Source organism: Cataglyphis hispanica, chromosome 24 (genome assembly GCF_021464435.1).
Source record: "Cataglyphis hispanica isolate Lineage 1 chromosome 24, ULB_Chis1_1.0, whole genome shotgun sequence".
Lineage (NCBI taxonomy): Eukaryota > Metazoa > Arthropoda > Insecta > Hymenoptera > Formicidae > Cataglyphis > Cataglyphis hispanica.
The window spans coordinates 501080-525373 of NC_065977.1; the positions used below are offsets into that span (position 1 = coordinate 501080).

The following is a 24294-nucleotide window of genomic DNA, read 5'->3' on the forward strand; positions in this document are numbered from 1 at the left end:
TCTTATAAGCAATATATATATATATATATATATGTGTATAAAATATATTTGTTTTAGTGAAAAGATTTTATTCTGAATCCTTTCCCACGATTGTACATGTTGTTACAAAGTATATTTTGTAAAAGAATTTCTTAATAATAGATTTTTTCCTCGTTTTATAATAGAATATATATCTAAATTATCATATGAATGCAGCTTTAAAATATACGTTTTTTCTTCATTAATTTTAAAATAACATTTCAAATTCAAAGATAAAGAAAGAGAAAGTATACGAAAAAATTCAACGACAAGCGAAAAAATGCAAACCATATAATATTAACAATCACTTTCAAAAATCAATGCATGTTAATATATTATTGAAACTTAATAAACCTATATATTAAGTCTTGTAGACATTTATATAAATTTCTATAAATTAACTCTATTAATTTGTATACAAAGTAGCATTCTTGGCAAGTAGCATGCTTTTCAAAACTATCCAAATAACTATTTAGATTATCTGAAAGTATCATTCTTGGTTTGTGATCACACAATAGAAATTTTAAGAGTGGAAAGTATAACAGCCTGTTTATTATCATAATAATAACAATAATAATAAGAATTATAAAGGTATTATACGCATGCCCATCCTGTGGGATAAGAGGCCACAGAGTGAACCTGACAGGCACAAAAAGATTAAAGAAATAATAATATAAATAATATAATTAATAATTAATGATATTAAATGTTTCAAACAATTTACGTTTAAGCATGGTAAACGAGCATATATCGAGCTATAATTTAAGGTCCACCCTGATATGTATCTATTTCGCCACTTGCTTCGTTTTGTGTTTAGAGAGATATTCACATATGCTTACATAATGTTATACATAAGTGATATAATGCTATATATAACTTACGTAATGCTATACATAATTTACATAATACACTATACATAACTATTTTAAATAATTATAATAGCGGCTTATAAAATTAGACATAAAACTAGATTATAAATGTCTAAATGCTATTACTTTTACAAAGTTTCTTCTCACATGTGTTAATCACACTCGCGCGCGCGCGCGATAAATGAGCGCAAGATTCACCGAATCTTGTCATTACGTCAAAAAAAGAAAGAAAAATGTATTACAAACTAATGGGAGATATCTCATATAAAAATATGTGGACATCAGATCTATTCATTATAATCTGTAATGTATAAAACACAAATTGTTGCATGTATGCTCAGTAGAATCAGGTGATATGCGACTTATCGGTTTCTTTTTTTTAATCTTTCGCGAGCATAAACAATTCACATAAATTTAAAGTAAGAGTTATGCAGAATATTACAGTAAGAATATACCAATACAAATATTAAAGCATAAAATAATATAAATTTCATTATAAGTTAACTTGTATTATCTCATCAATTAATTTGATCAATCAAACTGTTAAATCAATCAACTGATTTGATATTCATCATATTATTATTTTATAAGAATATTTCAAAGTGTAATAAGCGCTTATTTTCGATTGGTATCTACAAAAAAATGAAAAAAAGATACATTGATGCGAATACTATTACCTTATTACAATTAAAAAAACAAAAACTATGTATTGATACAATGTTTAGCAATGATGATTATACTTAACATATATCTAATTTAAGGACCCATTCTCAAAAAAACATTGTCTCCCGTATAGTTAATTATATATAATAATATGATCAATCGTTTCATGTTCGCAAAAGAGATAGAGAAATAGTCGATAAGTCGCATTTCCTCTAGTTAATACCAAAGAAATTGGAAGGAATGACATTTCAGCACATCCTAGCACAACTTAGCAAATGACAAAGTAAGGTTTACAATATGTTTACAAATCAATATGTAATAAACTGTAAGGGTAACATTTTCTTTGGGAAATGATGAAATTCTGCAAAATGAGTTTCAATGTATCACTCGACATAAATATTTGTTATATCTATTAATTGTCATTGTTCTCATTATGAGAATAAAGACTTAATGAAAGAGGTAATGGCGCGAAATATGACGTAGAAAAACGATTAATTTTCCATTCATAATTAGAAAAATATAACTTATAAGTAAATAATATTTGTATGTGTATGCCACAGCACATTTCAAAAACTTTGCAAAAGTTTTGTGACAAGTATCAGTTGAAAACTAAAAGATCAATTTTTAATTTTATTTTATTGTGCTGTTATTTGTAATAATTATAGCATTTATCTGCTAATGACACAAACATAGATTATATGTACGTGTGTACATCTATGTATATGTACACACATGTACACACGCATACACATACACATCAATGATTATTCTAAAAATGTAATATATATGTATGATCAGAAATACGAATTTTTGAGAGGACATATTGTCGAAGATAATAAGCTTATGATTAAATGATATCAAATTAAATTTAAGCTTCTAATTTTATATTTTTTGTTATTAATAGAAATGTGATATTAGAGAGTATCAAATATCATGCTTGTGATCTTAAACCAATTTTTATTATACTCAATTATTAGAAGAATTAGAGATATCTTTTTGGAATCAAATATTAAATACAAGCAAATTATTTGATAAAATCATTTTGCAGTCGCAATCAGTAAAAATAATTAACTATTATATGTCATTTGAAATGCTGATAAAAGTAATAAACATTAATTTTTTATTGTAGAATAAGTATAACTGCACAGTGGCAAATAATAGATTAAATATGTTTTACATAGCTTTTTATAATTAATTGTCTCTGTAAAAACTATGAATCGCATTAATATAGAAATAGTTTCTTCTGTATGTTATAAATTTTATACAATCAGAATATAATAGTTTGAATAATGTCATAATGCAAGAAATCATTTACAAATGATGATAATAAAAGGCATTGATAATTAACTATTAAGTAATAAACATCATATTGTATAAAATGTTACGTTATAATAGAAAAATATATTTGTCAACCTGAGATTTCGCGCTATAGATATGCTTAAGTTACGTCTTAAAAAGATAAAGAATAGATAAAGATTTTTTGGCAATACAAGACAAAAATCAATAATATCGATAGGCAAGCAATATGTTTCTCCCTCCCTCGCTCTCTCTCTTTTTGTCGATATTATTGTTTTTTTTGTTTTTTGTTTTTAATTTTTCAGAATAAGTTTTGACCAGAGGCGCTTTTTCTTCTCTTTTCTCTGAGCACATGCAAAATGAGATTGAATATAATTTTGAAACATGCTGAATACTGAAAGTACATGCTGACAGTATACAATTGATGCATCATATATCAGTAAAATATAAAACCATTTTTATATCCAAAGAAAAAGTTGCTTTAGATCAATTAAAACTCAGCCGACTACAATTCCGACAAGACTGTAGCTTATATCGTGTCTGCGACATCCATGAAGGAAATCTAATGAACTATCGCAGTAATGAACATGATTACAACTAAACGGTTAGACAATGCAACATTTTCGAATGTCACTGACAAGTCCGACTTACAGTTATATACGATGGTATCATAGACGTTTGTTTAACAATATTGTATGAGCGAGAAGAAAAGTATCAGCGGTAACGCTGAACTAAAAATCAAAGAGAGATTTTTCGCTTTTTACATGCGAAAATTTTTTATCACTTAGCAACACAAAAGCCCTACGCACTGATACTTTTCCGCTATATACAAGTGCTGTCTGTTATAATACTATACAATATAACAGAACTATATAATGCTGTTACTACGATTGGTCTTTTTGCCTATGACACGAGGTCGCATAGTGACCGATCGCAATTGTTTGTCGATATTATCAGTGACATTCGGTGCGATATTCTTTAAAAATATCGCCGCATCCTTTAACCGCTTAGTTAAAATCTCATTTTTTAATTTCTCCAAACTTAATTCCCTCCGCAATTGCGCTTTAGTTTTATTCCCAAGCGGAAGTAAAACCCTGTGCTGTGTCAAACAAGTTGCCGATGGTCTCATCTGCGGATCGGGGTGAGTCATCAGCTACAAATAATGCAAAACAACAATCAATAATGAAACAGATGTAAAAAAATACAATTATATTCTCTAAAAAATCTGTAAAACTTTAGAAACAAAATTGTACCTTCAGTAAGCTGTTGAGGTCGCGACCGTAATGCGGTAAATCTGGTACATGTCCTTCTCGCAATCTATGCCATTCAAGCCCGTTCTTCGGCATGGGTCCCGCGCCGCCTGCTTCGTAAACAGTCAATCCTAAAGCGAAGATGTCGGCCTTTGGTAGATGGCTGTATTCATCTTGTAGGACCTCCAAAGGCAGGTATCTGCAATCGCCCTCCTCCACGTGCGGATTGTTGATGGAAGTGACATGGCCAAGGTCGCCAATCTTGTATGTGATCTCGTCGACAGTTTCATCCTCCTCGAAACCGTCATCGGTCGAATCGTAATTGCTCGATGGCAATTTTCCCTCCCTGGAGATGAATATATTCGCGGGTTTGATGTCCATATGTACCAGCTGCATACTGTGTATGTATTTTAGCCCCTCGGCTACATGTAGCAGCAGCTGGCGCATCTCCGCTTTGCTAAATTGCTTTTTCTCTTTCTGAAGATTAGCGATCGCATCCGCAAGACTGCCACCGTTGCAGTATTCGTTTTGAATGATCATATGACTGTCCTCCGCCCAAGCGGAATAATAGCGAACCACGTGTTGATGCTTGCCGAGCACAGCATGAGCATATACTTCATTTAGTGCGCTTGATTCACTGACGACACCCGCGATCGGTTTCCGACTCCTCTTGACAGCATACGTACACCCGTCCAGTCGATTGATGCACTTGTATACGGAACCGAAGGAGCCGCTCCCGATCAAATCGAGTTCATGGAATTCTTTGTGGTATCGCGATATATTTGAATCTTGCAGCGCTACACGCTTTGTCGCATGTTCAAATTCGTTGTCCGAATCCTCAGAATCGGCGAGATCAAATTTTGGTTTTTGCATGTCCGGTGAGCTACCACTACTACTATTTAAAAAGAGAAAGAGAAGTGATATATATATTTATATATATACGCGCTATTATGCTTTCATTTATTTGAGATACTTCAACGAATACGAGTTGATTTTTCTTTATACAAAGTTATAATAGACTTATGTTTTAAAATTTTTAAATTTTTAATAATTTTCACTTTCAAATCTCAAATTTTATCTTCATAGATGCATAGTCATATATAATATGGTGGAAATATTCGTTTCTGTGAATAATAAATGCAAACTCTTATAATTCTTTTTTTTAATTTTGTCTCATTGTTAGACATAATATAGAAATGAATATAGAAATACAGATTATATAGAAAAATAAATAAATAATTATTATTCAAAAAATTCAAAAAAAATTCCCTAATATAAAAAGTATACATTGAAGATCGAAATTGAAAATTAAAGATTGAAATTTGATTAATCAAGACAAAGAAATTTTAGATCCTTTTGCTCTGATTAATCAAAATTATCTTTAATTTACAATCTTCATTTTCCATGCGTAGTCTGATACAAGCTTTAATTTCTGCTTAATAATACAGAAATTTGTAATCTAAGTTATTAGATTCCCAGTCAATATTTTTTATTTTATTAGAAATTATATATTAGAATTTAAAAATAAGACAAAATATATATTCACAATACTTACCCATTGAGACTACGTTTAGATCTGCTTCTTTTCTTCGCTGTTATTAACATGCCAGTAGGAGTAAATGGATTTACATTTGCCACAGGTTTGTCAGACTTATTTTGAAAATTGGGACTTATTTTAGAAGGTCTAGGTTTGTCTAGGAAAAAAAGTCTGGCACATTTAGATGGAAATGGAGTCTGCATCACTATATTCTTCTCTATCATAGTTTTAGGAGTAGTAGGCGAATCAAATAAACGCAAGGCCCTAACACATTTGTAGGGTGGACTGCACGTCTTCTCAGAATGATCATTTTTATGATTGATGACAGGAATCTTGATGGCTGGAGTACCTATAATCAAACATTTGTCTAGCATAAATCTTCAAAGTCATAAAAATTATATACAACTGAATAAAAATTGAGAAGAATTTTCTTATAAGTAATCTTCTTAATCTTAATAAATCATAAATGGTTGGAAGAAGCAACTGAAGAGAAAAATAATATGTTTGAAAGATAATTTTCAAATAGAACATAATATTTTATAAAATAAATTTAAAATTTAATGAATCAAAATAGCTATTTAATAAAAGAATATAAAGTATACAATTATATTAAAATTATATAAAGTATACAATAATATTTTCATAATTTCATTTCATGACTTATATTATCTATTCTCTGTGTGTGTATGTTTAATTTGCAATGCAATAAGTAACTTGCTTGTTAGATAATACAAGAAATATATATATTTAATAACAATATATATTGAATAAATACATATTCGATAACAAAATACATTATTTTTATATCCTAAGAAATTAAGATATGCAAATATTCAATAGAAAATATCAAAAATTTTATTTAAAAAAATATAGATATGCATAGATGTCAATTGCTTCTCTTCTTTTTTAAAAAGGCATAAGTATTTAAATATGATTAAAGAAAATTTTTGTTTTGTTAGCTATATTAAAATTAATATGTAAATATAAATATATAAATTTTGTAAATAAAAAGCATTATATATTTATAATTGTGTAATCACCAGTACATAGAGACTTTATAGTTACTGATGTTACAGTCCTAATTTAAAAAATAATTGTAATAACGTAATTTAATTATGAACAAAGAGAAGCTTATATATAGGTCTTTTTTATAAAATTATCTTATAAAAAAATAACAATGTATGATGCAAAAAAATTGTCTAAATATAATGATATCAATTATTTTACATCATGCATTACATGTTATGATATCTTTATATATGCAATATTCTTCAAAATCTATTCAAAATATAAACATTTTACGTTAATATATACAAAGGTCATGTATTGGTAAGTAAATTCCAACAAGCATAATGGATTGATTATATCTGTTCTTGAATTTATATTGAATATTTGTAATTTATGTTGAAAGTATAATGCGACAAAAAGATAGATCTAATTCACAGAAAACATTACAATGATATAAGTTTATTGAAACTTATCAATATATCTTGTACATATTGATTCAAAATTTATATTTTGCATAGATTTTCAGAAATATTGCAAACACAATAGAATACAATGTCCTATATATATATATATATACGTCATATATTACTATACAAATATATAAATTTGAATAAGTGCTACAAATGTATTTGAAATATTAATAACAGAAATTGTGCAAAAACATATATATATATATATATATATATATATATATATAAAATAATAATATGTAAGAGAATAAAATATTAAATCATCTTAAAGAGAATAAAATATTAAATCATCTACAATCATGATCAAATCAAGTTCCTTCACCAACAAAATGCATATAGATTACTACAATACAGATCCATATTTAAAAGAAGACTATCTTAAAAAGCAATATTGATCGATACAAAGAAAAAAACATCCTTGTTGTAAATAATAAAATCAAATTTACGTTTTTAAAGTCAAATTGAAACTGTAAATTTTTAGCTCATTTGTTTGAATGTTTCTTTATTTTTCTTTTTTTTTTATTAAATTACAAATGTAAGTTAAATTCAAAAATTTGCAACTTTAAATCTTAAACGTAAAATCACAGAGAGTGCACAAACTCACACAAGACGCATAGAAATTTAATTCGTAAACAAATATCAGAAAACAATGCACAAGATAACATCCGACGTGGAAAATAGGGACGCTAAGGAAGTAGCACGAAGGGGAACGATTCTAACCTTTTGAAGGAGAAATCCTATTATTATTGGTCGACTGGCTCTCTTCGATGCAATCCATCGTCTCGAAGAGCTTACGCGGCATCAGCGGGGGCGGCGTGTCAAAATCATCCGCGGACGAGTTGCCGACATCGCAATCGGAGTTATTGTCAAGGCGGCAGCTCCAGTTCAGCTCCTCATTCTGCATATCGCACGCCTCGTAGTGCAGCTTTATGGCCTTCATCGCGACGCGCGGAATCATCGCGAAATCGCGCACACGCGAATGAAGGGGAAGAAAAATGTCTCGCTGGGCAATGCAACGTTAACTGTAAAAGAGCCACCCGCGGTTGTCGCGACGAGACGAAGAAAAAAAAAAAAAAGAAAGAAAGAAAAAATAAAAATGATTCACCACGTTGTCAGAGTCTCACCATGCGCTCGCGACCGCACTCATTCAAACTGGAATCATTCCACACGCTCCACGCTCCTCCAGGTTCGTTATGGTAGCCGGTGGTGGAGCTCGGCCAAAGCGACCAATAGGCTCGTGGCTTACAAAACGATCCGTTCACTGCCGGCCGTGTAACGCGTGCGCCTATTGGTTCCGGTGTGCACACAATGCTCGCGATATCGTCATCTGCTCTCCTACTACGCCACTACCGGCCGCTCGTCGTGCGAGTATATTTCCGAAAATTCACGCTTTCACGTAAATTCTGGCGAGGGGAATTTAAAAAAAAAAATATAAATAAATAAAAACAAACAAAAATTATTTTTCCTTCCCGTCCCTTCGTTTCTCCAACAATCGATCTAATTCCGAACATGTATCTCGAGACTACATCTTGAACTCTCCGTCGTTTGTTTCTCGAATATGCGCAACGTGCATCAACTACCTGTCGAAAAATTCAGTGTATTTGATATTTAAACTATCTTTACTCATATAAAACGATTTTTATATATTGAGATATTACTGTGCGCTTGTTTTGATATGCAATAATATAAAAGATATCCTTTACAAGTTTTTTTTGAAATTATATTTTTTGTAATTCGTGATATTATCAACAAAATAGAATCACTTTTATAAAATATTGCTTATGAAAACTAACGCATAAAAAATATGCAAAGACATTCAGGCAAATATTATTTTGTGAAGAAATTAAATCCAGATCTCCAAATAAAAGCTGATTTGTTATCATCTGCTCGATATTAAAATATGCTACTAATAATAATTTATTAACCGTTAACAAAATGTGTATATATATTAATCCTCTATAAATATTTTTAAATGTGTTAAATACGACTTATCGATTATTGATACAGGATAATATAAGATAAAAATACGGAATATTCACTATTACCCGAATATCATCGATGACAAGTATATACCTACATTTTGTGCAATATCGCAGCAGCTGTTTAAGACGAGAACATCTGCCGTCGACTATTTCATCTCTTTGCGTTCGTCTCGAGTCAGACGAATGGGCTACGATGGGCGGATAATTTCGCCAGGTGAGAAAAAAAGAATATGGATGGTTGGATGATGTATATTTACGGTATGTACTCCCCGATACATACTCCGTATACACACGGTTTACGCGTGGGAGAGCCGTTTTCCTTTTCCCGAACAAAGAACGTATTCTTGTACTTTACACTGCGTAAGGAACTTTCTTCGAACAGCTGCAATCTGGCTAGCATGCGAGCGCGAGCCGAAAAAGGCCGAAGGCAGGGTCGAGCGATGGAGATATCTCGCTTTTGTCGTTCTCTCTCTTTTTCTCCCTCTTCGTCTTTCTCTCTCTGTATCTATTATCTATCTCTTTCTCTCTGATGGAAATGTGTAAGATATGTTGTAAAGAGGATGAACACTATGATGCATAAACTAATATTTAATTTACATTTTATTTCAATACGTGCAATATATGAAATCATATCGAAATGTCATTTTTGCGTCACTATATAATATAGTATAAATTCATAAAATGCGAAAAATCGAGTAGAATTATATCATACTATTAAATCTAGATGTCTTTTCAAAGTTGTATTGTTTGTAATGAAAAGAGTTATATACTTTCTTTTGTATGTACTCCCTTATATATAATACACATAGCTTTCAAAATTGATCACACAAAGCCAAAATCCATCTCTCACTGCACGCATTAATTCAGGAGAACTGCGTTGTCTCGAGATGTACGATCTCAAAATTGAACGCCGATACAACGATCTCGATCAAGGATAACACGATATTTCTGTTATAGGTCATCCGAGTTTTACGTTGATATCACGTCCTTGGAATTTCAGGAGGCCAGTTTTATCTGTTATCAACAATACGAAAGAAAGATCATCGATATACAATCATATTGAAGAAAAGCAAAATTGATATGTTTCGATATCTACCATTGATAACTTATCGCCCGCAATAAATTATCGACGATAGGTATCAAGAGTATGAGATTTCAATCGGTAATTAAAATAATTTCACATCGAATGTCAGAGTATACGATCTGTCTTTAGTGACTTTCGCAGATAAATTCGAAGAAATTCTGTTTGATGTTAGATATTACGAGATATTGGTGAGTTTCGATCGAGCTCATAAATAATGAGATTCTTGTAGTAAATGAATATAATTTGACTCGAATACGGATAACAAATATAATGACAAATAAAGTTTGACAATATCGATTTAGTTAAATGTCAAATATGTTCGTTCTACACGTTGCATCTTTTTATATTTTCTCTATTTAAAACAAAATACATATCCACATTTCCCGGTGGAAAAAAGAAAATATGAAGACGTAGAGAGTGTAAATAAAAGAAAAAAAATCGCGTGCTGGAATAAGGAAGTAAAAGACAACTCTGAACACAGTGATCTCAAGTAGTCTTAGAACGAATAACGAGAATCGTCTGTTTTTCATAGGAAATCATGGCGCATGTAGAGATTCCAATGGGAGATATGCAGGTTTCCTCAGAAAAGCAAAAAGTTACAAATGGGTAATGTTTCAATTCAATATACTTCTCTTGAGATTTAATATGATTTAGCTAATCTGTAAGCAAATGTCACAATACGCATTGGCATGTCAAAACAGAGCATTGTTGTTTATTTATTTGCTTATTAATTATAATATGCAAACAATGTGTACTACAAGTATATGTTACGATTTTAATGATAAAGAAGCTATTAAAGACAAAATGTATATATATAAAATCAAATAGAATCCATTATTGTTTGATTTGATTTATTATGTTAAGCTCTGTAATCCCTCTGTAATTTTTCTATTTGTATTATTTTACAGATTTGAATTTCTTCAATTACCTCAACTACCACTTAATCAAATAGGTTATCCTCAAGCTCATGACTGGATTGAACATAGAAAAGCCAATATTCGACCATGGTCATTATTTCTTAATACAAACAATATCAGGCCACCACCTAATATAACAAGATTGAGTAAACGAGTTGTAAAGAATATTGAATATTTCCAGAGCAATTATCTATTTGTGTTTATTGGATTAGTCATATATTGTTTGTAAGAGATATTTTCATCATATTTTATATTAATATTTTTAAATATAAGATGTATATAAATATATAACTATTAATTGTTTATGAATATTCCTTAAGATATCACTAGTATGATTAAATGTATTATTTTAGGATCACTTCACCTCTGTTATTGATGACAGTTGCTGTCTCTCTTGGGATATGTTATAAACTTTCTCAGCGGCATTCAAAACAGGAATTAACAATATTAAATCATAAACTGACGCTAGCACAAGCATATTCTATAGTTGCAATTTGTTCATTGCCTGTATTTTTTCTGATTGGTGCACATGCAGCTATGTTTTGGGTACTTGGTAAATAACACATCCTATATAGTTTTACTTACACAAAATAAAAAGTAGTAATATATACATGCATTCATATATATATACATATTACATATTATATATTTTACATTATATATATAATTTCTTTTTCAGGAGTCTCTTGGTTTTTAATAACATTGCACGCTGCCTTTTATAATATTGATGCAGTGCTGAATCCAGCAGAAGAAGAACTCAATACATTAATTATGGAAGAAGTATGATGTCACAAATAACTCATGTTCTATTAAAAAAGAATAAAATAATTATTTTATTCTTTTTTAGTGGAAAAATTATTAAAACAATATTTATTTATGTAAACTATAAATATTATCAATAATTAGTTTAATATATATATTGATATTAAAAATATATGTATAAAGTAACGGGCACAGTTGGGAAATAGAATGTACTGTAATTTTCTTGCACTAAAACTGGAGGGAGTTATTGTTTTTCTAATAAAATTTAATAATATATTTTTTATTAAATTTGTAAAAATTGTTATGTATAAGAGAAATAAAATATTATTATATGATTTACTGAAGTGGTAAAAATTGATAAAAGTAAAATATTATGTATGAATTTTAAATAACATAATTAAAAAAATAACTAATTTTAAAAAACTTAATTTTTCTACAAAATAAAATTGTAATAAAGCAAAATAGAAAATAAGCGCGATTTAAATAAAATATCTGCTCTGATAACAAGTATCTCCGCGGAAACTTACTTCCGATCAGAGTCGTCATATTTTCAATGTGATTGTATATATCTGCAGGATGTATAAATTACTTGTTAATTAGTCATGATTAGAGTTACTTATAGTAATATTCATTTGTTTTAGATAATACATTTTGTAAATTATATATTTAAAAAAATGATTCTTTTATATTTTATTATTCAAAATTGAATAAAATGAAGATAAATTCGCGACAGATTTGTTCTTGCAGTCTCGCTTCTGGATCATTGATCTTAAATCCTAGCAGACCTCTAAAAGGAAATTGTGACGTATAGATGTCATGCGAAATGTGACGCGACATATTAATGTGTGGTTCAAAGTACGAGTCACGTAGCAAAAACTAATTATATATAATTGTAAAAGCCAGTTTTTTTATTTTTATAATAATGATATAAAATTGTCATAATATTTAATAAGAATAACTCGAAAAAGAAGAACGATCGAGACAGTCTTCCAAGAATAAAAGTATCAGAATCATTCGATAAATGGTTGCGAGAACAGTATCAGGTAAGATTACGATACTATTTCTGTTAATAAAAAAAAAAAATCGTGATTCTTTTGAACAATGGGCTATTAACAGTTAGCTTATGTGATTGTTTTTTTCGTGAGTATAATTTTTAAAGCATGTTGCGTTTTGGTTAGTTTTGACTAGCAGAAAGAAAAGCATGTGTGTGTATTCTAAGATTTATTTATAATTTATGAGCTTACACCTTTTGCATCATTTTATAATTCCATATAAAAAATTAAAAAATGAAGATTATGCTATATAAAATTATGAAAATATGGAAGCTTCCTTATAAATTTTATAAATTATATTTAAGATTATAAATTTTCACCTGTTGCATTTCAAACCATGATTTTGAAATATTAACTTTGATATATGAAAAAAAAAAAAAATATATATATATATATATATGGAAAAATGTCTTGTCATGCTTTTTGATTATGTAATATTTTGAAACTTTAAGCTATTTTTTTCGGTTTGCATGATGTACATGTTGTTTGGTTTAAAAAAGGGCTTGAAACTCTATGAACTCTTATTGAAAAATGGAAGAGGATGATGAAGAGGTTTCTCTTACATGCATGCAACGGCGAACAAGCAGTATTCCTGGATTAAGTATATATCAATCAGTGCAAAACGGTTTAAATCAAGGCTCGGAACAAACATTGTATCAAAGTATTCGTAATACCCTGTACGAAGACGCAATAAGTGCAAACAGTATGCACAGTGCTGTCTCTTTGGATAATCTTCATCCTTCAGATGATTCGTCCACTATAAATAATGATACAAACGAAACAGTTATAGACAATAGCCAAACAGATACAAGAAATAGTATACACGATGCAAGATTGGTAAGAATCAATCTTTTATATTTAATCGATACACATAAGATATTGTCTTTTATTTATTACTAGAATTATTATTAGGAGAATAATTGCAAATTGTTTATCGCAATATTTAATTCAACAAATATTATTAAGTTGCTTATAATTATTTCTGTAGGAGATTGATAGATTGTTGTATTTTGTTAAGTTTGACTGCAACATATTTTTTTAAGAAATATTAATATAATAGTTTTTATATTTTAGTTGTCTCATTCTGGTACAAAATATAGTTTATATTTTCGTGATGAAATTCGCTCAATTGACTTTGTACTTGTGTGGGATGAGTTTAATGGAGAAGCACAAACCTATCGTAATGTTGAACGCAGAAGGGTAAATTCAAACTATTCCTTGTATAAAATGTATTTCAATTTTATGATTTATGAAAACTCTATCATATTCTCAGGTATTTGAGCTAAATCTCGAAAAAGAAGGACTGGAATTAGAATATGAACAGGTGGAAACAAATGGCTTACATTTTATAAAAATTCATGCACCTAAGGAAGTTCTACGACGATATGCCGAAATATTGAAATTAAGATTGCCTATGAAACAACTGCCTGGCTGTCAAATATCTCAAACAAACAGCAATCCTATTATCCAAGAAGTCAATACGTTTATTCGACGAATTATGAGCAAATATTATGTAGACACAAACATTTTTCCAACAATGAAGCAAAACTTTACAGCTGTATATAGCAGAGATAAAGAATACTTATTCGATGTGAATTCGCCTAATTTTTTCACATCAGCAACACGGTCGCGTATTGTACAGTTTATATTGGATAGAACTAAATTTACAGAAACCAAGGAAGACGATTTTGCATTTGGTATTGAAAGATTGATATCTGAGCATGCATATGTCGCGGCGTATCCGCTTCATGATGTAAGTTACATTTAAAAAATTTTTAATCTTTATTTGTAATTAAAAAAGAAGTTATTCTAAATATAGAAATATAAGATGTATCTCTCACACTTCATATTTTAAATATATTAATTTTTTATAGGGAAATCTACATACTGCAGACTCAATGCGCTATCTTTTGTACACTGAATGGGCCAGTTTGAAAAAATGCCTCCATTATCAGCCCTTAGATTATATTAAAGAATATTTTGGTGTGAAGATAGGACTTTACTTTGCTTGGCTGGGATTCTACACTCATATGCTGATTCCAGCTAGTATTGTTGGTCTTTTATGTTTCATATACAGTTGCTCTACTTTGTATTATAATGAACCAAGTGAAGATATTTGTAATCGCAATGGTACTATCGAAATGTGTCCATTATGTGATCATTTTTGTGGCTATTGGGATCTCAAGGAGACATGTTTACATGCGAGAATTACTTATTTGTTTGACAATCCCTCAACTGTGTTTTTTTCTATATTTATGTCATTATGGGGTACGCTAAAATTATTGATAATTTGATTATAAATAGTTACTATAAGGCTATGTTGTACTTTATTATATAATATTTCATAACTTTGTGCTATAGCAGTGTCATTTTTATAGCTACATTGTTCCTTGAATTATGGAAGAAATACTCTGCTGAAATAACTCATAGATGGGATTTGACTGGTTTAGATGCTCAAGAAGAATATCCTAGGCCACAGTACTTAGCACGGCTTGCACATATTAAAAAAAAATCTATTAATATTATTACAAATACAGAAGAGCCAAAAGTACCATATTGGAAGATGAGATTTCCTGCCACAATTCTTAGTTTCTCAGTTGTTCTACTTTTGGTAAGTCAAATTATTTTTTTTTATTGTGTATAGGAAAAGGAATAAAAAAATAATTTTTTTGCTACGTTTATAATATTATAATTTTACAGATAGTTGTAGCTATGGCTGCTGTGCTTGGAGTAGTCCTGTACAGAATGTCTGTTCTAACTGCATTAAGTGTTTATGGGCATCCTATGGTAACCAGTTATGCTATATTATTTACTACTGCTACTGCTGCAAGCATTAATCTCTGTTGTATCATTTTATTCAATTGGTTATATGTTTGGCTGGCAGAATATTTGACAGAGGTAATATTAAATGAAAATCAATTTATATGTAAAATAAATAATGAACTGGAATATTCTCTATACTGTATTTTATCCATTTATTAACATATCACTTGATGAAAAAAATAATTTTAATGAAAGTAAAATTATTTTCATTCTATATATACTGATTAACTTTCAAAAGAATGATGGATTATAATGTTAATTAAAATCTTATTGACAAGTAGAAAAAAATGTGACTAGAACCTATCTTGAAAATAAAGATGTTTTATTGTTTTTTTAATAAATAAAAAATCCATACATTTTATTATTGTTTTCAGCTTGAACTGCTCCGTACTCAGTCTGAATTTGATGACAGTTTAACTTTAAAAATTTATTTATTGGAATTTGTCAATTATTATGCTTCCATATTTTATATAGCCTTCTTTAAAGGAAAATTTATTGGCTATCCAGGAAATTATAATCGTTTCTTTAACTTTCGACAAGAAGAGTGTGGACCAGGTGGTTGCCTTTTAGAATTATGCATCCAATTGAGTATTATCATGATTGGCAAGCAAGCTATGAATACTATCTTAGAAATGCTCTTTCCACTATTTTATAAATGGATGAATACTTTGAAAGTTCATGTAGGTGCGAAAACATTGAAAGACCATAACATGAGATACTCGTCTAGAAAGTATTTGCAGTGGATCAGAGATTATAAGTTAGTTGAATGGGGTCCTAGAAGTCTTTTTCCCGAATATTTAGAAATGGGTAAAGTAGATGAAACAATATACTAACACAGTGATAAATAATTAAAGTAATGGATTTTTATTAAACAAATATATAACTAAATATTTTTTTTAGTGCTACAATATGGATTTGTTACAATTTTTGTCGCTGCATTTCCTTTGGCGCCGTTCTTTGCCTTACTGAATAATATTTTTGAGATGAGATTGGACGCCAAAAAGTTATTGACCATGTACAGAAGACCGGTCGGACAGCGCGTGAGAGATATAGGCATATGGTATCGCATTCTCGATTCCATTTCCAAATTATCAGTTATTACTAATGTAAGTTTAATTTTTTATTAAAGGAAATAGAGATATGGAATTTAATAATTGTATTTAGACATGAAGTATATAATTTAATAATTATATCAACTATTTTTTTAAATAACTACAATCACTTTTGTTTTTTAGGGATTTATCATAGCTTTTACTTCAAATTTTATACCAAGGCTAGTTTATCGTATAACAATTTCTGATAATTATTCGTTAGAAGGTTTTCTAGAGCATTCTCTATCAAAATTTAATACCAGCGATTTGAAAAATGGCACTCAACCTATGGCATCATTGGGTCAAGCCCCAATCGAGATTTGCCGTTATCAAGATTACAGAGAATCACCAGATTCGCCAAACAAGTATGATTATACCATCATGTTTTGGCATATACTAGCGGCTAGATTAGCTTTTATCGTCGTTTTTGAGGTATGTTTTTTTTTATTCAAATATATGCTAATGTTCAGATTATTTACTTTTCATCGATCTATCTTCTTTAAATCAAAGTAAATGAAGAAGATAGTGTGTGTTGTACATTTATTGGGCTATTTTACATGCAGTTATTAATAATTATTATTACAATATATTATTTTGCGCATATTTCAGAATGTCGTGGCATTCGTGATGATTCTTGTACGATGGTGTATTCCTGATATAAGCCCAAAATTACGCGACAAGATACGTCGCGAAGCGTACATCACCAATGAGATTATCATACATCAAGAAGCATTACGTGCTCTGGAGAGGCCCGAGACTGATGTCGTAGAGCCAAGGATCACGCAAACATACGTAGTTGCCAACGAAAGTACCGACAGATGGAATAGGGTTATGAGAGATTGTCTCTCGACTTCCGAACTCGATTTAGAGGTCCATGGGAGTCCTCTCTCCCCGGTTAATACAACTCCGCGTATTAGCCCTGCTGCAGTCTGATCAAGAAAATTCATCAAATTGATGGGAATCTATGCGGGTCTAATATAATTTTCTGAAAATTATTAGATTAGTGCAAAAAGTATGTCGTTTTTGTCAAAGTATTAACGATTGTATTTTAATTTCTCTCTCTCTCTCTCTCTCTCTCTCTCTGTTTCTATATAAATAATTATTGTTGATTAAAATAGTCACTATTATGACTTTGGTATACTTTTTAAAATTTTAGACAAAGGAAAATATCGAATTTTCTTTTACATTCATATAAAACTATGAATAGTTTTATATAAAAGTAAATCACTTAGTATGAAAACGACAAATTCTTTGCATCAAGAATCTAAAAATATCGTGATTTTCGCTAGTCGTGAGCTAATTCGTGGAATTTGACGAGAAGATATTATTTTTGGAAGGTATATTTTAATGGAAGCCACAATTTTAAGGCTGGACTTGGGGAGCATGCTTTTAGCGCTATGAGCGTATTCTGTCCTTATTCAATTTTCAGTAAATAACAAAGATAGATGACGCTTTTAGTATATAAGCGTGATCCCTGAACCCAAGTACTCCTAACTTTCTAATTATAAAATAGACGCTATATAAGATGCACATATTTTTCATGGCGGAGATAAGAATCTCTACAATTTTATAAACTTTATTAGAGAATTAAGATTGAATTATTAGAGAGAGAATTGTGTGTACGTTTATTGCAACTATCAGAGTTAATTTTTTGAAGCGATATTATAGTGCAATAAGATATATTTGTTACTGTTATTGCCAGAATTTTAAATCTTTAATATTAATCATAATTATTAGCAACTTTTCTGGAATTTATTATTCTAACATTTTCAGTTATTCTTGTCACAAAAATATTTTCAATGTACTTTACATATATAACGACAGAGAAAGAGACAGTTGTATAGAATGTTTCGTATCTAATCTAATCGTTAGTAGAAATAAAATCAATATATATATATATATATATATATATATATATATATATATATATAGTCATCCAATTATCTAAGTGTGATTGAATGATAAGAAATTATATAACATTATACAAAATATATTATTGAACATGATGTTAAAAGACATTCTATATATACACATTGGATTATTTAAATATATTTAGTAATTGGATTGTACAAAGGATTGTATTGTAAATTTATGTATATTTGTGTGTGTATGTACATACACTCATGCATATGCATATATTTTTGTGTGACAAAAAAACGCGGATTTTTTTGACTATATAAACTGATATAAATTGTATTTTGAGAAGAATCTAATATTTGTTTAACTAATTATATAGATTACTATTATGATATTTGCAGATTTATATTAAGATTCTCTTCTATATTGAATATTTTCTATATGAGATGAATGATCTACATCTCTTTTACTGTTATACTGTTATAAAAATATATATTTTAAATTTGTATATTCCCTTAATTTACGCTTAAATATTTTAAAGGAAAAAGAATAATAAAAAGTTACTATACATTAACTAATTTTTATTTTGATTGAATTTTACACCATATAGATTTTTTAAAATATCGATTCTTTTTAAGTTTTTAGCTAACATATTTTTTTGTTATGCATAATTTTATCAAATGTTTTAATTTTTTGTTCTCTAATAGCTTTATTTTATATAAGTGTAAGCACGCACTTTTGTTTCATTTGAAATATATGAAACATGATTGAGACAAGAATTAACATATATGTAATACTACTATATAGAAGGAAGAAGCAATATAGTAGTATTACATATATGAGAATTAATTTTGGATCATTGACAATCGTTAATATTTAAACACCTTGTAGAAGAAATATATATCGCGTGCCGCGCATTTTAACAGTTAACATAGTACTGCGTTCGCACCGATGATGGCACTGGTTGTGCTATTTGTGTTTTTGTGTATGTGTTTCGATATATTTTCTTTTAGTATTTAAGATTTAAATTATAAATTTTCCCATACATTTAATCACCGTGGATACGTCACAATATCCATTTTGGTATGAAATTTTAACGCGGCAATCACGAAAAAAAAAGTTCATCGATGAAATAAAATGGGTATTGTTCATGCTAAGGTATATGCACATATTTATTATTAGAAGTTACGGCATAACCTTAAAGCCTCGTGTGTAATTCTTGGAAATGAGTAATTTCTAATAATATACTGACATAGATAATTTTCATTTTTATCCGAATTTTCGGGAATAACAATTAATATCGCAGGAAATTTTACATAATTCATATGTTACTAATTCTGTTAAGAAATATATAATATGTGTGTATGTAATTTAACGAGCGGATATTTCTTTTTAGGAACCTTTCAATAATCCTTCAGGCTTAGATCAGTCATTGAAGGATAATATAAATAAACATGATGAATCACCAATGGGTGATCTTGTATGTTTGCAATTTATATTATATTACAATTCAGTATATTTTTATAATAGTCTGTTTAAACATTTTTACATTTTTAATTTTTATACTATTAGATAAAAAATTATATTAAAATTCTATTTTTTTTTCTTGCAGCCAACATTTCTCAATAAATCTCGGATACATAAGGAAGAAGAAAATGCACAAGCAAAACGTATTGTTTTACAAACAGTTAAAGTATGTAAACATTAAAATATGTAAATTATTTAAACATAGTTATCAAATTTTTATGTCTTTAATTTTAAGAATTGCTTTTTATTATGTCAGGCACGAGTCGACAAAATACATGTGGATGGACTTATGCGAACAAAAGATGATATAATCAAGCCACAAGTGATGGATTTGTTCAAAGCTAAAAATTTCGAGGATGTCATTGTACGTGCTTATAAAGTAAGAGAGAAATTAGATACTTTGGGATGCTTTAAAAATGTCGGAGTTTACATTGACACCAGTCAAGGTCCTGAAGCCACCCCTGATGGTGTAGAAGTGGGTCTATATAATTACACATTAATTCAACAAACACTAAGTAATTTTTCAGCTTTAAATGTATTTTGTTATCGCATTTTGTTATTATAAACATATTTTATTAAATGCAATTTGTTGTTATTGTATATCACATGTGAGAACATATATTTAATTATAATGTTCAATAGGTTGTATATTTGCTATTAGGTCACTTTTAAGGTACTTGAAATGAGACGTTTGGCTGGCGGCATTAGCACTATGGTTGGGAACAACGAAGGATCCTTGCTTGTCAGTGCAAGAGCGCCAAATCTGTTTGGAAGAGCAGAACGTGTTCAAATGGAGTACTCTCATGGTAATAAAAGTTCGATCAATTTCAATGTATCTGCCATTAAACCGTTTCCACAGAGCTTATATAATACAGTGTGAGTTGGAATATTAATGCATCTACATAATTTCATTACTTAAATTTATATTAATTTTATTTAATCTTTTATAGATTAACTGGTACTGTATTTAGCACGTCGCACGATTTTCCATGGTCTGGTTTTAAACAAAACGATAAAGGATTACTTTTAGATATGGAGCTTAATCAAACGAGTACTTCTAAACATAATATACAATATGAAGCTGCATTTAGAAACATATCTTGTTCAAAACAAGCCGCCTTTCGTGTTCGGGAACAATGCGGGCCGAATTTGAAATCCGCGTTGAGATATATTTGGACAATAGATAAAAGAGATTCAACTATATTTCCCGTTACTGGAAGTCTCTTGCGATTAACAACAGAGATGGCTGGATTAGGTGGTGACATAGGTTTCTTAAAGAACGAGCTTACTATACAAAGTAACTGGTCGCCACACGAGTTCCTTGTAAGTTTTTACTTATATCATTTTTTACAGAATATTTTTCATTTTGAAAAATACTATATCGATTGTAAAAAGATATAAACAAAAATTTATAGAGAGATGTCAGGATTAATTTATAGAAAAATATAATAAGATAACAGGAATGGGGAGCAAAGAAGATGCATTCAATTCATAGAAAAATTTTCTATTTTTGATAGACATTCCAACTTGGCCTTCAATCTGGATTGTTGAGTGCAATCAGTAATGATATGAAAATAAGCATCGCTGATAATTTCTTCTTGGGTGGTCCATTGAATCTTCGGGGATTTGATATGAGGGGATGCGGACCGCGTTACAATGGAAATTCTGTGGGCGGTGAAATGTATTGGGCAGCAGCTCTTCACATATATACGCCGCTTCCATTTAGACCTGGTCATAATGGTTTCGGGAATTTATTTCGGCTACACGGTTTCGTCAATGGCGGCAATCTATCCAACTTCACTTTCACATATGGTAAGAGTGATTTGATAATTATACATTGACTCTTGTTTTTTACAAAAAAACTCCTGAAAAGATTGTCATTAGAAATTGATTTGATAAGACTTACTATAATCTTAATTTTTTCGACGCAAAACAATGAGACTTGATTAAATGAAAGTAAAATTTAAAAAGTGGAATAATTCATTGATAATCACACGATTATACTCGTATTATCGGCATTCTTATTTATATTTGTATCTGTCTCGATATCTTGCTTGTTCTATTCTCTCAATATTTAGTATTTAGTTCATTAATTGCTCAATTTCATATTAATTAATATATATTGATTATATATTTATATACATTATAAACTTTCAGGAGATCTCTATAATGAGAACATGAAGATTTTCACAGAGAACGTACGGTGTGCCGTCGGTGGAGGAATCGCAATGAAACTAGGAAACGTTGCCCGCATAGAATTGAATCTAGTTGCACCTTTGTTGTTCGTGAGGAGTGATGTGCTCCAACAATTTCAATTCGGTATTGGTGTGCAGTATCTTTGAGCGCCTTGATAGTTTATTGCATTTTGTGTCATCTCTATATGATGGATTTGGATGTAAATGAAGGTAGTGAGATTACATGTGTAAATTAATTTCTGTTTATCTGACAGAAAGATTCATAGAGTGTAAAATATTCGTAATAAAGTTGATATCCATTATTTTCGATTATCTTTGCGAGTGCAGAAAGGACGACTACCCGAAATCCATTTATCCAGATTGCTAAATTAAAATTTTTTTTTATGGTAGTCAAAAAATATAATATTTTTGATATTGTTTCAACAATGCAAATATGACATTAGAATCATAATTTAACAAAAAATTTTCATATGTCACTATTACGCAATATATTAGAAATATCACAAAAAAAATGAAAAAAAAAGATAAATCTTAATTATTTTCAAGTTCGATATAAAAAATTCACAAAAAACAAAAATATCATTCACTTTCTAATTCATTATCAGCAAATAGTATATGTTTTATCAAAATTTATCGTCGCAATTCCCATAAAAAATCAATTAAGATATTACTAAACAATTAAGATATTACTAAAAATCAATTAAGATATTACTACACATTGCTCAAATAAATACAGAATATAATTAGTGATATAAGTAAATGTATGCGTGCATATGACGAAATGGAGAAAAAAAATCGGAGAGCGGAGAATGTGGCGAGAAAGAAAATTAAACGTGACTTTAAATAACGTGTGATCGGTATAAGGGAAAGTATTGGAATAAAGAAGGATGAAATAATTTCGCGTGCGTAGAATCAGACACTCGTTTCTTCTCAACGAGAGTATATTTTACGGAATGCAATATTCAAATGTAAATATTTGTTTCTCACATGATGCAATCTCTACGAATATTTTATCATATGTATGTATCAACTAATTGTTATGACTAAATAATTTAAATGATACGCGTGGAATCATCCAGCTATTTTTAGAATGTATTTCAGAAAGTCCACACTATATATATATTAATCCATCGCGAATTTATTTAAGATTGTTTTTATCAATTCTTGCGTATTTTTTTTTTTTGTTTCTGAGAGAAAAATGATAAATGTTTTCTATTTTCCAAAATTTTTACTGGCTTTTTCAAACACCAAATCGTGGAATTCGTTGAGAAACGATATGTTATCAGCTTAGATTAAAATGGAATGCTACATAAATAATGTCACAATGTCTTTAGCCTAACTTATCGTTGAACGCTCGTGATCGAACGAGTATGCAAATTGAATATGCGCATATTTTTGAAACATGCATAATCATTTCGCGATGCATATATATATATATATATTTAATTATTCCTATACACACACAGCAAATTGCAAAAAGAGATCACATATTGAAGCTTGTATTTATTGCATAGATTTGTTTTTTTACGCGGTCATAATATTATTACAAAGGATAAATAAAATATTAAATTTTTTTTTATGTATATATTTCACGCTCGAAATAATTTTGCCCAAATTAGTTGTAGAACGAAAATGTGTATATATATATATTTCTATGTGAGCGATATTTGAATACTAGTAAATGGATTTGATGTGACTTTTCAAACACGATAAAATAATTGACAGCGAAAACTAAGATTTTGTCGTGCATTTGTATGAGAATCGTTTTGTTTGTTATGTTCTGCGACCGCAAGTCGACACATGCAATATGACTCGCAAATTGATACGATTGAATCATTAGCATTAAAAATAGAACGCAAAAAAATAAAATACGCATTTTCTCATTGAGTTTAT

The 24294-nt window shown here is 29.4% G+C and overlaps 4 protein-coding genes across 10 annotated transcripts; 3 read left to right on the forward strand and 1 right to left on the reverse strand.

Moving 5' to 3' along the window:
* Positions 1-548: 548 nt before the first annotated feature.
* Positions 549-9958, reverse strand: LOC126858313 (wee1-like protein kinase). 4 transcript variants are annotated; one of them, XM_050608546.1, is made up of 6 exons: positions 9185-9958; positions 8236-8687; positions 7832-8133; positions 5652-5982; positions 4100-4991; positions 549-3999 (listed from the first exon to the last, which is right to left on the reverse strand). In XM_050608546.1, exons 3-6 carry the CDS (start codon positions 8067-8069, stop codon positions 3715-3717), a joined length of 1746 nt encoding a protein of 581 aa, XP_050464503.1. In that variant the 5' UTR covers positions 8070-8133; positions 8236-8687; positions 9185-9958; the 3' UTR covers positions 549-3714. The 4 variants fall into 4 exon arrangements, with proteins under 4 accessions (XP_050464503.1, XP_050464502.1, XP_050464505.1 ...); XM_050608545.1 differs by having other exon boundaries at positions 8217-8687; XM_050608548.1 differs by having other exon boundaries at positions 4100-4988; positions 7832-8687.
* A 309-nt stretch (positions 9959-10267) lies between these two features.
* On the forward strand, positions 10268-12366 carry LOC126858337 (prenylated Rab acceptor protein 1). Its single transcript, XM_050608587.1, has 5 exons — positions 10268-10365; positions 10710-10783; positions 11086-11319; positions 11448-11647; positions 11774-12366. Exons 2-5 carry the CDS (start codon positions 10716-10718, stop codon positions 11878-11880), a joined length of 609 nt encoding a protein of 202 aa, XP_050464544.1. The 5' UTR covers positions 10268-10365; positions 10710-10715; the 3' UTR covers positions 11881-12366.
* Positions 12367-12644: 278 nt separating this feature from the next.
* Positions 12645-19253, forward strand: LOC126858302 (anoctamin-1). Of its 2 annotated transcripts, none has more exons than XM_050608520.1 (11): positions 12645-12899; positions 13409-13745; positions 13983-14108; positions 14182-14661; positions 14783-15176; positions 15287-15519; positions 15609-15806; positions 16106-16538; positions 16632-16837; positions 16967-17254; positions 17432-19253. In XM_050608520.1, exons 2-11 carry the CDS (start codon positions 13440-13442, stop codon positions 17753-17755), a joined length of 2988 nt encoding a protein of 995 aa, XP_050464477.1. In that variant the 5' UTR covers positions 12645-12899; positions 13409-13439; the 3' UTR covers positions 17756-19253. The 2 variants fall into 2 exon arrangements, with proteins under 2 accessions (XP_050464477.1, XP_050464478.1); XM_050608521.1 differs by having other exon boundaries at positions 13496-13745.
* Positions 19254-19643: 390 nt separating this feature from the next.
* On the forward strand, positions 19644-22703 carry LOC126858319 (sorting and assembly machinery component 50 homolog). 3 transcript variants are annotated; one of them, XM_050608564.1, is made up of 8 exons: positions 19644-19664; positions 20076-20159; positions 20292-20372; positions 20463-20681; positions 20868-21082; positions 21157-21529; positions 21724-22018; positions 22364-22703. In XM_050608564.1, exons 2-8 carry the CDS (start codon positions 20148-20150, stop codon positions 22546-22548), a joined length of 1380 nt encoding a protein of 459 aa, XP_050464521.1. In that variant the 5' UTR covers positions 19644-19664; positions 20076-20147; the 3' UTR covers positions 22549-22703. The 3 variants fall into 3 exon arrangements, with proteins under 3 accessions (XP_050464521.1, XP_050464519.1, XP_050464520.1); XM_050608562.1 differs by lacking the exon at positions 19644-19664 and adding an exon at positions 19671-19837; XM_050608563.1 differs by lacking the exon at positions 19644-19664 and adding an exon at positions 19671-19837 and having other exon boundaries at positions 20880-21082.
* The last annotated feature ends 1591 nt before the right edge of the window (positions 22704-24294 follow it).

Bases quoted from the DNA above. Each gene is read 5' to 3' on its own strand.
- LOC126858319 (XM_050608562.1), top strand. From the start codon at position 19,817: ATGGGTATTGTTCATGCTAAG. The intron at 20,373-20,462 runs GTATGTAAACAT...TTATTATGTCAG, and splicing joins TTGTTTTACAAACAGTTAAA to GCACGAGTCGACAAAATACA. The intron at 22,019-22,363 runs GTAAGAGTGATT...ATAAACTTTCAG, and splicing joins CAACTTCACTTTCACATATG to GAGATCTCTATAATGAGAAC.
- LOC126858337 (XM_050608587.1), top strand. From the start codon at position 10,716: ATGGCGCATGTAGAGATTCCAATGGGAGATATGCAGGTTTCCTCAGAA. The intron at 10,784-11,085 runs GTAATGTTTCAA...ATTATTTTACAG, and splicing joins AAGCAAAAAGTTACAAATGG to ATTTGAATTTCTTCAATTAC. The intron at 11,648-11,773 runs GTAAATAACACA...TTTCTTTTTCAG, and splicing joins AGCTATGTTTTGGGTACTTG to GAGTCTCTTGGTTTTTAATA.
- LOC126858313 (XM_050608546.1), bottom strand. From the start codon at position 8,069: ATGATTCCGCGCGTCGCGATGAAGGCCATAAAGCTGCACTACGAGGCG. The intron at 5,983-7,831 runs GTTAGAATCGTT...GTTTGATTATAG, and splicing joins TAGGATTTCTCCTTCAAAAG to GTACTCCAGCCATCAAGATT. The intron at 4,992-5,651 runs GTAAGTATTGTG...CTTTTTAAATAG, and splicing joins TCTAAACGTAGTCTCAATGG to TAGTAGTGGTAGCTCACCGG.
- LOC126858302 (XM_050608520.1), top strand. From the start codon at position 13,440: ATGGAAGAGGATGATGAAGAGGTTTCTCTTACATGCATGCAACGGCGA. The intron at 13,746-13,982 runs GTAAGAATCAAT...TTTATATTTTAG, and splicing joins GTATACACGATGCAAGATTG to TTGTCTCATTCTGGTACAAA. The intron at 14,662-14,782 runs GTAAGTTACATT...AATTTTTTATAG, and splicing joins CGGCGTATCCGCTTCATGAT to GGAAATCTACATACTGCAGA.